This window comes from Erythranthe guttata, chromosome 1 (assembly GCF_056151865.1).
Source record: "Erythranthe guttata isolate IM_541 chromosome 1, IM_541, whole genome shotgun sequence".
NCBI lineage: Eukaryota > Viridiplantae > Streptophyta > Magnoliopsida > Lamiales > Phrymaceae > Erythranthe > Erythranthe guttata.
Window position 1 is genome coordinate 2,507,881 of NC_142533.1, and position 12,291 is coordinate 2,520,171.

General features: G+C 31.1%; 3 protein-coding genes across 5 annotated transcripts; 2 read left to right on the forward strand and 1 right to left on the reverse strand.

Annotated features, from left to right (window-relative positions):
• Nucleotides 1-215: 215 nt before the first annotated feature.
• Nucleotides 216-4,155, forward strand: LOC105957913 (pectin acetylesterase 8). Its single transcript, XM_088816617.1, has 13 exons — nucleotides 216-273; nucleotides 1,254-1,402; nucleotides 1,553-1,635; nucleotides 1,803-1,935; nucleotides 2,001-2,080; nucleotides 2,188-2,274; nucleotides 2,357-2,481; nucleotides 2,599-2,659; nucleotides 3,148-3,201; nucleotides 3,280-3,357; nucleotides 3,513-3,615; nucleotides 3,690-3,835; nucleotides 3,913-4,155. The coding sequence occupies exons 2-13, from the start codon at nucleotides 1,255-1,257 to the stop codon at nucleotides 4,024-4,026; spliced, it is 1,212 nt and encodes a 403-aa protein (XP_088672743.1). The 5' UTR covers nucleotides 216-273; nucleotide 1,254; the 3' UTR covers nucleotides 4,027-4,155.
• Nucleotides 4,156-4,607: 452 nt separating this feature from the next.
• On the reverse strand, nucleotides 4,608-7,529 carry LOC105957914 (pectin acetylesterase 8). Of its 3 annotated transcripts, none has more exons than XM_012981897.2 (13): nucleotides 7,475-7,529; nucleotides 6,932-7,037; nucleotides 6,723-6,805; nucleotides 6,507-6,636; nucleotides 6,263-6,342; nucleotides 6,074-6,160; nucleotides 5,870-5,994; nucleotides 5,731-5,791; nucleotides 5,578-5,631; nucleotides 5,377-5,454; nucleotides 5,158-5,263; nucleotides 4,930-5,081; nucleotides 4,608-4,782 (listed from the first exon to the last, which is right to left on the reverse strand). In XM_012981897.2, exons 2-13 carry the CDS (start codon nucleotides 7,032-7,034, stop codon nucleotides 4,669-4,671), a joined length of 1,173 nt encoding a protein of 390 aa, XP_012837351.2. In that variant the 5' UTR covers nucleotides 7,035-7,037; nucleotides 7,475-7,529; the 3' UTR covers nucleotides 4,608-4,668. The 3 variants fall into 3 exon arrangements, with proteins under 3 accessions (XP_012837351.2, XP_012837350.2, XP_012837349.2); XM_012981896.2 differs by lacking the exon at nucleotides 7,475-7,529 and adding an exon at nucleotides 7,199-7,348; XM_012981895.2 differs by lacking the exon at nucleotides 7,475-7,529 and adding an exon at nucleotides 7,224-7,320.
• A 1,571-nt stretch (nucleotides 7,530-9,100) lies between these two features.
• On the forward strand, nucleotides 9,101-11,636 carry LOC105957876 (DNAse I-like superfamily protein). The gene is made up of 9 exons (XM_012981851.2): nucleotides 9,101-9,231; nucleotides 9,585-9,685; nucleotides 9,828-9,868; nucleotides 9,967-10,016; nucleotides 10,236-10,305; nucleotides 10,391-10,512; nucleotides 10,594-10,727; nucleotides 10,811-10,946; nucleotides 11,023-11,636. The coding sequence occupies exons 1-9, from the start codon at nucleotides 9,197-9,199 to the stop codon at nucleotides 11,471-11,473; spliced, it is 1,140 nt and encodes a 379-aa protein (XP_012837305.2). The 5' UTR covers nucleotides 9,101-9,196; the 3' UTR covers nucleotides 11,474-11,636.
• Nucleotides 11,637-12,291: the final 655 nt, after the last annotated feature.

Below are 12,291 nucleotides of genomic sequence, written 5' to 3' on the forward strand. Positions count from 1 at the left end.
TTATTATAGATACATAAATAGCTTTTATGTAAGACTGGTTTTGAATTTTTAAAATTTGGTGGTAGATTGAGAGTAATTTGTGGTGAAAAATAGCCTCACTCTATAATATTGGTGAACCGTAGAAAATTTTGCGAAAATGAATGATCGATAAAAGTTTTTTTTCGTAATTGGATTGAACAAAATCCTATTTAAGTAGCTAAAAACAATTAAGAAATGCAAAAACTATAAACTAATCTTTCAATAAAAAGTGATCGATCATACCTGGTTTATAAGGTAGTTTCTTGGTGATTTCCGTATGCTTTCGTTTTTTTGTTCGTTTCCGATCCTCTTACGGTCTAAAGAATTTTTTTCATGCACGCGCAATCGCGTGTATATATTTGTATTCTCACCAGTACATAAATGATAGGGTAAATTATGACCACCCCTGAAATAAGGTTAAATTACGAAAAAAACTCATCATGTTTGGATAATTACAATCAACCCCTTAACTATGAATGTTTTTACACTTTCATCCTTATGGTGTTAAATTCAACATAATACTCTATGTTGCGTTAAATGTTATCTAGTTTAAACTCATCTTGTACAAAAATGCAGTTTCTCATACACCACAATTTGATATTTACAAGTCATGCGACACATCTTATGATCTTCTTGTTTCACAATGTGGAGATCGAATGTGATCAAATGAGTACAAACTGGAGAATATTCCATATAATCTAGAAAATTCCACTAAATTTGACTCCACAAGAATGGACATGTAAGAAAATTCATTGTTGATGCCGCATGATTGTAATTACCCAAACATGATGGTTTTTTTTGTAATTTGACCTTACTTCATAGAGTGACCGTGATTTATCCTAAATGATAAACATAGGTGGGATTAAGTTAAACAAGTTACATGTGCAGAATCTACCATTGGATATATACATTTTCTGTATCTATATCTTGATTTAGTTAATTATTGACTTCTTGTTTTTTTCTATAGTTTCCAAAAAAAAGTCACGGACATTTTTTTCCTAACAAAATGACACATTCAATCAATATTCAATTCTTCATTTCTAAAACTCATCAAATTATTTATTCCATTCATAGCCAAAAAAATAAAAAATTAGTGGCAAAATTCGTGTCAGTACATGAACCACACATGTTCGCACAAAAGAATAATCACATGAAATGTGAACTATATATATATATATATATATATATATATATATATATATTCAAATTTTTATTATTCTTTTTCTCATGTAAAGAATGGGAATATACATTCCTACCACCATGGCCGATCACTGGTTAAAGCTATTGATTTGTGTAATCGCTCTGTCGAATACCAAAGTCAATGTACGAGCCTCTGAAATGGTCAACATTACGCTTCTCTCTAACGCTGTCGAAAAAGGAGCAGGTGCTTATGAAGAAAAAAATATTTATTAGTTCTTTTTCGAATATTCCTAAACCAAATATATATGCTATTTTCGATTGTTTATTAATATATAAATGAACGGTGATAATGTATTCGATTAAAATTAATTTATTAATATTATTTCGGGTGCAGTTTGCTTAGATGGAAGCCCAGCAGGTTATCATTATGCCAAAGGATATGGAGATGGAGCTAATAGCTGGATGATTTATCTTCCGGTCAATTTTCTTTAACCCATATTTATTTAATTCTTTAATTTTCTTTTTTGGTAATTATGAAAAAAACGAGGGGTTTTTTCGTGAATAAACCTTACTTCAAGGGTGCGGTTATAATTTACCATTGGTTTTATATAACACAGCTATAATTTGATGTTTTGGTGTTTTAGGGTGGTGGATGGTGTGGCCGCAAACAAAGCTGCATCGACAGAGTGAAATATTCTCCCATGCTTTCGAGCACCAAAAACATCACGCAAGAAAATTTTGGTGCGATACTAAGCCCAAACAAAACTTCTAATCCAGGTAATCGACTATACACGTACATATGATAAATTACGAAAAAGCCCCTCACGTTTGTATAATTCCAGATTTCTACAACTGGAATAGAGTTTTTATTAGATATTGCGACGGCTCGTCGTTTATGGGAGACGTAAAAAAAGTCGATCCGGTAAGTCTTCGTATGAATAATTTTTTATTTAATTAATTAATTTAATCCTCAATTTTGTATGTAATTTCTTATATTTAGTTACTAACATAATTTTATATTATATTCAGGAAACTAACCTTCATAAAAGGGGTTCAAGAATTTTCACTGCTGTAGTAAATGAATTGCTATCCAAAGGACTAAAAGATGCCAAAAATGTATTTAAACAAAATTCATGCTTGGTTAATTATTTATGATGATTTTTAATTATTTAAAAATAAATTATTCATTTAATTTTAGGCTATACTTACGGGTAACTCGGCTGGTGGATTAGCGACAATCTTGAACTGCGATCGGTTTCGAGCACTTGTACCTAATGCTAATACCGTGAAGTGTGTTTCGGATTCCGGTTTCTTCATCCATGCGTAAGATTTTATTTAGATTTCAAATAAATAATTAAGTAATTTGTATATGTATTAATTATATCAAAATATTCATAATTTTAATTTGTTGTGATTAATTAATTAATTAATTAATGACAGGAAAAACCTCCCTAATGCTGCGGGGAGAGAACGGACATTTTCTCGCGTTGTCCACTTTCATGTAATATTCTATTCCTCCACCTTTACGTGTACCTTTAAAATTTATATTTAATTTAATATTTTTGGGTAAATTACACCTACACCCTGAGATATGCTAAAATAACTTTAAGATCCCTGTGGTATTGATAATTATAGACACACTCCAGAAACAATTAGTGGAGCCAAGATTTCATGTCATGGGGACTGATATGCACTATATTTGTTTCGCAAAATTTATTAAGTTGTGGATCAGAATTATATATGATATCCGTTTTTTATTTCGGAAAATAAGTCTTAAAATTCTAAACATTTTCCCAAAATTTATTAAATTATATTTTAATCAGAAAAATCTGAATTCCGGATTATAAATTTCAAATTCGAAAAATTGATTTTTGGGTTCGAATTCGGTCCCATTTGCCCTCTAATTGAGTGTATGGAAAACATTTAGCTTTGCAGGTATTAATTATTTGTTTATTTTCTTAATTATTTTTTTGTTTATCTTAACTATAGAGAATAAGTAAGTTTCTGCCTAAATCCTGCACTTCAAGAATGAAACCGGGTTTGGTAAGTGGATTTTTTCGTCATAGTGAAATTCCCCAATTATTTATTTATTTATATTTATTTGTTTATTTATATTTGCAGTGTTTTTTCCCTGAAAATTTGGTGGCAGATATTAAGACTCCACTTTTTCTATTGAACTCCGACTTTGATAAATTTCAGGTAATTAATCTCTTAATTTATTTTAATTTTTTGAATAAATAGCATTTAATCCCATGTAGTTTCACGGTTTGGCACTTAACCCCCGGTTTGTTAAATGGTAGCGGTCGTCTAATTTAATCACATTGACTAATTTAACCATGGTTAATATGTTTTAGATACAAGTCAATTTGAAACCTCATCCCGTTGACAATCCTGGTTGGGTCAACTGCACCAGAAATATAACTACATGCACACCTCCTCAATTACAAATCATCAAAGGTACTTTAATTATTTAATTAATTAATTAATTAATTATAATTAGTCAAATATAATTCATTTATATTTAATTTCAGATTTTCGAAATACATTCCTGGAAACATTGAAAGGAATTGGTAATAATCCATCAAGAGGATTATTTATTAATTCTTGTTACATTCATGATTTTCTCTATTTAATGGGAAGGTATAATTCCCCAGACTCCCCCAAATTAAATAATAAGGTACATTTTATTCTTTTATTATGTATTTATTTATTTGATTTATATAATTAATAATTTATTTATTTTCGATTTTACAGACGATTGCACAAGCTATTGGTGATTGGTATTTCAATCGAAGCACTGTTCGTTTGATCGATACAAAAATTGATTATCCATTGGACTGCAAAATAGGATCGGGTAATTTCGTATAAATCACTAATTGGAATATTCCCATGGATTATTATCTAATGAAAATGAAAGAGAAGTATTATTATAGTTTTACCATAATATATTATTATGATTATTATTCATTTATTATTATTATTATTGGAAAATTACAATTTTGGTCCCACAAGTTTGCACTAATTTTACATTTGACCCCCAATATTCACAAAAATAATATTTGGTCCCTAATGTTTCCAAAATTGAACACTTTTAGTATTTTCCATCAACTTTTAGTTAGAACTAACGGAATCATGTGTGTTCCGTCACTGATTTAACTGACGAGCTAACGGTAAATTGACGAAAATGACCAAAAGTGTTATATTATTCAAACACGAGGGACCAAATGTGGTTTTTTTTTAACATGAAGGACCAAATGTGAAATCAATGCAAACTTGAAGGATGAAAACTGTAATTTTTTCTATTATTATTTATTTGTATATATAATCATAAATATAATAGTCTGCAATATGAGCAATCAAAACGAATTCGAAATCTTGATCTCTCTTCATGACAATAATTAAAGCTCCAATACGACTTCGTACGTACTAGAGGCGATTATTCGGAAACCTTGATAAAAAATCGTGTTTATGTGTAACGTCACTTAAACTATATACGTATACATTTTGTATCTATATGTCGAAAACTCGATTGTGACAAGTTTTATCACAAGGGTAGGGGCAATCACCCCTCTGAAATGGTTCACTTGTGTCATAAAACCAATCTCCAACTGCCTTAGCAATTGTCTGAAAATAAAAAAAAAAACAAGATGGTTATAAAAATAATTATTTCCACTGCCAAAAAAAAAAATAATAATAATAAAATCGGTATTATATCGAAAAATAATAAAATAGGAAATTAATGTGAAATAAATTAATATTGATTATTAATACCTTGTTATTTAACTTGGGAGAGTCAATTGCAAACCAGTTTTCCTGCATTTCAGTTTGGCAGTGTGCATAGCAAGAATTAATAAAGTAGCCTCTTGTATTAATTAAGGGGCCTAATCCACTACTAATTGCTTTCAAAAACTCTAATCTGAATCCTGAAGAAAAACAAAATGGGTTAAACTTCGATTTTTGTTTTCGGTACTTATTAATAAAAAAATAAATAATAACAACCTTGCATTGTTCGGAGCTGATCGGTCGAGCATTTAGTTATATCGGTCTTGCAGTCGTGCCAGATTCCGTGTGGATCAGCTACACCGGGAGCCAGAATATTCTTTATCTGTTTTTTTTTTTTTTAAATATAAATACAAAAAACCAAGAATTAGTATATAGTATATAATTATTTGTGAAATAACTGCAAAAAACAACTTAAAGAAAAGATTGTTAATTAACCTGCCATGAATCATAGGCTGCATTTATAACGAAAAGTGGCGTCCGGATTTCTTTCGACACATATTGCGGGAAGAAACACTGCATTTTTCGTATTTAAAAAAAATGTTAATATCAGCTTTTGAGCTTATAAGTTGTATATATATTTGCAAGAAAAAAAGAAAAAAAAAACACCATTAATATTGATGAAAAAAGTGTTCTTACAAGGCTCGGTTTCATTTTCGATGTACACGATATAGGCAAATTTTTCGCCGATCCCTGCAGTTAATCAGTCAAAACAAATGAAAAAAAAAAATCAAATTAAATGAACAAATTGTTCATAAATAAATAAATAATGTAGGTAACGAACAATCTTACGTGTGTTGTAACTACGTCGCTAAAGTAGGCTTCGATATGGTCTGCTCCAGAAATATCTTTCCTGTTCCGATCGGAAAATTTAATGCGATTATTACATTGATTTAATTAGTTAGGTAAATCAATTTTAAAAAAAACCTACGTATTAATGAAATAACCGGCATCGGAAAAACACTTGACTTTCGTGCGAACGGGGAGCAGAGCTTTAAAGCTATCACAATGAAGAATTGACGCCAATCCACCAGCCGAGCATCCCGACAGAACAGCCTACGAGTAATACATACGATTTTTTTTTACGAATTTTTTTTAATTTAAATATATTTTTAATTTTAATATTTGTAGATACATTTTGTGCATTCTTCATTCCTTTTGCTAATAGGTCCTCCATAACAGCAACAAACACCCTTGCTCCTCTGTAATAAAGTTTTGTGACCTGCTCGTAATTTTAAAATCGACACGATATTTAATTAAATATTCGAAATAAAAAGACTCGACATTTATTCAACATTCTTGAAATATACTACGAATGACTTACGGGGTCCACTGCTTCGACATCACCGGTAAACGACGAGCCATCGCAGTACCTAATTTTCACTCGATTCCAATTATAGAAATCTTGAAATATTTTCGACGTTAATTAATTAGGAGTTAGGACAATGTCATGTAAATAAATAAATTAAATAAATTAATTATTACTACATATATATATATATATATATATATATATATATATATATATATATATATATATATATATATATATATATATATATATATACCGGGATTAAACTGTGGCTTATCGCTCAAAATTGCGGAAAAAGCGAGCTGCTTAATCATTTGCTTCGAAGAACCTAATCGGTTAGTTTTACGAGCAAGGCAAGTCGTAACATTGTTGCACCACCCTCCTCCCTAAAATTGATTTCATAATTTCATAATTAATTAAAATATGTGATAAAATATAATTAAATTAAAAATATTCTAAAAATACTAATTACCTCAATCTGAACTAGCCAATTGTTAACTCCGGCACCGAATCCGCGGTCGAGATGGTATGCCGGTGGACTCCCGTCCAGACAAACTGAAAGAAAAAATGCAAAATAAAAATAATACACTAATTTAAAAAAAAATGCAAAATTAATTAATTAGTTAATTAAGAAAACAGAACAAAATAATTAATTAATTGGAGTTGAATAATTTTATTTACCTGCTCCTTTTGCCACAGCAGTCTGAACATAAGTGATATTTACATAAAGGCCCTCAGTCCTCAGCAGAATTACCAAACACAATGTAATTCTCAACCATTCCATTTCCTGTTAAAAAAAATCGCCATTTGCATAATATGAAAATAATTAATAAACTCAAAAGAAAAATCAATAAAAAATTCAAAAACGCTGAAACCAAACACGCCTTTAACTGAAAAAAAAAAAAATTCTTCAAAACGATTTTGGTGGGTTTGAAGAGATGAAGTTAACTTATGCAAGTACGAGGATGTTAACTGTAATAACAGCCTTTTGAAAGTAAATTCGGGTTCGGGCTTGGGCTCGGGCTCGGGCTTTTCACGTATACATTGCAAAGAACAAAATATGGTAGAAAGTTTTGCGTTGTATGTGTTGGCTTTATATATAGGCTTCATAAATCGGGTTGTCTGGTCTATCCGACCCGGTTTGCCATGGGAGTCAATAACGTTAACGAATCTTGTCCTCTACTTATATTATATATATATATATGATGGTGTCGAATTATATACCTCAAGACCTCCTTTCAAACTCTACTTCTTCGATTGACTATTTGAATGTTGTGATCTCGTGACCTTACTCGGGTTTGATACATTTATTTATATAGAGAACTATCTAAGGTTATTTTCTAATTTAGAATCCCTTTTATTTGTCCGAGAAGTATATATTGATTGTTCAATTATTGATCTTAATTTATATGTTTTCCTTATTTATTTATGGAAGTTATCTCCGAATCGCTTCCTCAAACAATCGTAGGGTTAGCTCGCCACCTATGACAAATGTCTTGGCCCCATTTTGACTCTCATACGTAATATAGAACACACTTGCAATTTAAGGGATAAAAATCGGTTCTTGGAATTTGAAATGAAAAATATTGTTCTGAAATCAAATTATTCAGACCAGAATAGATAGGGAAAAAATGCCTCAATATTTAACCCTAAAATTAATTAATGATTTTTGCAATTTTGATTTTGGTGTTATTAAATTTATGGTCTATGCAATGCTACATCAGGTAGATCTTTAGATTAATATACACATAAATACACACACCTACATTGGTGTGTGTTGATCGGTAAAAAAAACACTCGATATAAACTTTTACCGAATGTAGTATAGAAATAAGTCAATAACAGATGAATCAATGATGTAGAGAGTGACACGTGGGATTGCCGGCCGGTGTTTTATTGAAGCATATGCAAATGTCTGCTTTCAATCCCAATTCCGTATTGCACTTTGCATCAAATTTCCATCTGTCGTTACTATGTAATGGATTCTCTTTTTATGGTGTTACTTTTTGGAATTTCTTTAATTTACTTTCTTATATTTATTCGTTTCCTCTCAATTTATGAATTTGAATAAGATATTTTTTTTTGAAAAAAATATCAAACAGTTTGGAAAAACTTATAAGCGCTCTTCAATATTTTATAAACTTTTTTTAACAGCTCATAAGCTTAATTATACGTCGTCAGCACTCGTGACAACAAATTGTTAATTAACAATTAGGCACATGTGATGGCTACAAGTGTGAAAAGGAATCCTTATGTTAGATTCCTCAACATCTCAATTCTCAATCAAATAATACAAATGTGGAAAATGACTATTAATCATTTAATTGTGTTGTAAATTGTGTGGTGTCATTTTAAAATCTTATCCTCTCTTCATGGATTCAATTAGTTAGCACTAACATGATTAAGATGTTTAACCTAAAATTCATTGAACATGTCTAAACCAAATTTTATTTTCTTCAAATTTTTTTTCTCGAGAAATTCAAACCCTGTTACAAATTAGGGAACTAGGTCGGGGTCATGAAACATTGAATTGTTTAGTTTCCCAGTTATAGGATTTACAACAAATCATTAATTTTTTTAAGTAACGTTTTCTAAAAGAAAAAATAAAAAATTATTAAATTGAAAAAAATAATGATAATTCTTTTAAATAAGGATTTTTCTCTCTATAATGGAAACTATATAATAATTTTCTTAATGATGTTTATTTACTTTAAACCCAAATTAAATTATTGTCTAATTAAACCCAAATTAGCCTTGGCCCAATTTAGTAGAAGCCCATATATAAAAAAGAAAGCCCAACCCAACCGGAATATCCAATCCTCAAAAACCGGCTGCGAACCGATGGCACGTGAAAGTCACGTGCCTCGTCACACTATCGCCGTTTCACTACAGAAACTGATTTAATATTCAGAGATTCTTCTGCTAAAAAACTCTTCTCTGGCGGCAATGCTGAGGTGCTCTTGTTTGACTCCCCGAATAAGGTGCTCACTTCTAGATTATCGTTAATTACACGCGCGCGCACACAGTATGCATATATGTATATAATTGCTCGTGCTCAAATTCAGGATTCCGTTTGTTTATTATATTGTGGTATAATTAATTACTGGGTTCGTAATTTTTGTGCCCTAATTTTTTGGGAATGAATTTTCAATTTGGGAATCTATGGTGTGAAAGGGTAAAAAATAAACTCAAAAGAAAATTTGCTTAAGGAAATGCCCAATTGAAATGAAATATTGCAAGAACTATTTATTACTAATGTTTGTGCTTTTCATACTATGATTTAATCAATCAGCATTGCAATTTTTCTCAGCTCAATTTGTTGTTTGGTATGAAGGATTGCTTGTTACAGCAAGATGAGCTCGACTCCGGGACCGATGTGTCGAAAATTCGTACCTGTTGAGCAGTCTGAAGTTACTTCAATCAGTAAAGATGCTGGTCTGTATCTATCTATTATATCTATATCTATATCTATATCTATAACTATATCTATATCTATATATAGTATATTCACATATATATATATTGAGAATTGTCTCGTCTCGTCTCGTCTTTGATTACCGTATGTTTTGTCTGACAGGCTTCAAATTCCGTCTCGTATCGTATAATATTTTGGCTCAGGTAAAGAAAAAAAAACGATACTACATTGTCTGTTCTATGGACAAAATCTCGGTCGAAGTTCGTAGTATTTTTGCTAACTTTAAATGTGATATTTTCAGGCATATGTGAAAAGCTCGTACTTTCCGCACTCACCACCACCTTCTCTCAAGTACGTATAACTCCTTTGACCTAAATATAATTCACTAACGCCACGAGGAATTGTTCATGTTTTTTCATTTGTTCCGCGTCAACTATTTTTCTCGAGAATTTGGCTATTTTATATATATATATATAATATATATATATATATGTGTGTGTGTGTGTGTGTGTGCGCGTGCGCGCGCGCAATTCTCTTACAAGAAAAGTATCTAATAATGGAAAGTTGCAGGTGGAAGGCTCGATCACAAGCAATTTTGACGGTTCTTAAGAGCCTCGAAGCAGATTTTCTTTGTCTACAGGTTTCCTATAATTTTCTTGGTTTTTTTTATTAATTATTTTCTTTTAATTTGTTTTATTATTAAAGATATGTCGAATTCTTTTTAGGAAGTAGACGAGTACGAAACCTTCTATAAGAAGAATATGGAGAGCCTTGGCTACGCAAGTATCCACGTTCAAAGAGGTGGAAGAAAACGAGACGGATGCGGGATCTTTTATAAACAAAACAAGTATTGCTAATTCTTTTTCTTCCCCTTATTTAAAAAAAATAAAAAATGGATTATTTCGTAATTCGTTGATCTACTAATTAGTGCAGAGTTGGTTATCGAAGAGAAAATAGACTACAATGATCTGGTGGAATTAATTGAAGACGAAACAAATTCGTCGGTCGATAATAGCGACAAAAAATTGATAGTTGCCGGAACTAAAGAGGAATCGAAAGCTGGTATATTTCCAAAAATAAAATAAAAAATGTTGCTCCGGTTTATAATGTTTCTCTTATTTATTTGTTAGCATCTCGTTTTTCAGAGAATGAAGTGGAGCGTGGAGATCCAAACGACCCTCGTGTAAGATTAAAGCGCGACTGTGTCGGAACAATGGCTGCGTTTAGACTAAAGAGTCCTTCGTGTCATCATATTATTATAGCAAACACTCATCTATATTGGTAAGCCTTTAAGAAATCCCGGATAAAAAATTAAAAAAATAAAACGAGAAATATAATGATCCGAAATCTGATGCAGGGATCCAGAATGGGCCGACGTGAAAATCGCACAGGCGAAATACTTGCTTTCACGATTATCGGGGTTTCAAAAACTAGTATCGGAAAAATTTGATTGCTCTCCTTCGGTTATTGTTGCTGGTGACTTTAACTCGGTCCCCGGAGATCAGGTGTATCGATACCTAATTTCGGGAACCAATGTAGTGGGGCCGGAAACTGCGGATGAAGTGCCGAAGATTCCATTGTCGAGTGTTTATGCTTTCACAAGAGGAGAACCGGGGTTCACAAACTGCACCCCTGGTTTCACCGATACTCTCGATTATATCTTCTTTTCACCTTCTCGAGATATTAAACCAGTTAGCTATCTCGACCTTCCGGAAGCGGAATCTTCCGATGTAAGTGGCGGTTTGCCCAATTATTTCCATCCCAGCGATCACCTTCCCATCGGAGCCGAGTTTGAAGTTGAAGCATAGAGTTTTTGTTTTTTTTTGTTTTTTAATATTTTTCTTTTGTATCCCTTTTTTTTTTTTTTAATTTAATTAGTATTATTAGTGGATTTTCACTTATGATTAGTCAAATTTTTGCTTGTGGACATCTTGCTATTTACTTATGATTAATACAAAATGTGTTACCTTATTTTTCTCAATTTTTTTTAAATAAATAATTGTTGTATAAATCAATTATAGCTGAATTAATGGAAATTGTAAATATAAATCTTGAAATACAAAAAATATTAATTAACATATTTAATTAATATTGGAATATTGAAATTTGGAACCAAAGGATTGTACTTGGAAATTATATTATTGTGGTATTATTATTTTCATCCTTGTGGAAATAATTAATGTTATTTTCCCCCCCAAGAGAAAATATTACAGTTGCTTATCGAAACGACACCGTCGGTTGTCGTTTTGTTGAGAGTATATAAATAAGCATCGACTAGCTGAGAAAATTCATACAACACACTCTGCAAGTCTACAGATCTGAGCATCGCCGTCGATACTGTCATTTTCATCTCCGATTGCCAAAGTAAGATGCTTTAATTCTCCTTAATTCAATTTTTTTCATTGTTAATTTTTGTTTTTTTAATTTATTTTTCGATTCGTAAATTTCGTGTTTCCTGATCTGTTAATCGCATTTGAATCGATGTTTTAAAATTTGGGGAAATTGGATCTATGATCTATTTGTGCCTTTTAATTTTTGTTGTTTTTTAATTTAGGGCACTGATTTGGTTAGAAATTGTTGTTTCGATCGACTCTCTTATGAATATTTCGGTGAATTCTATGTTTGG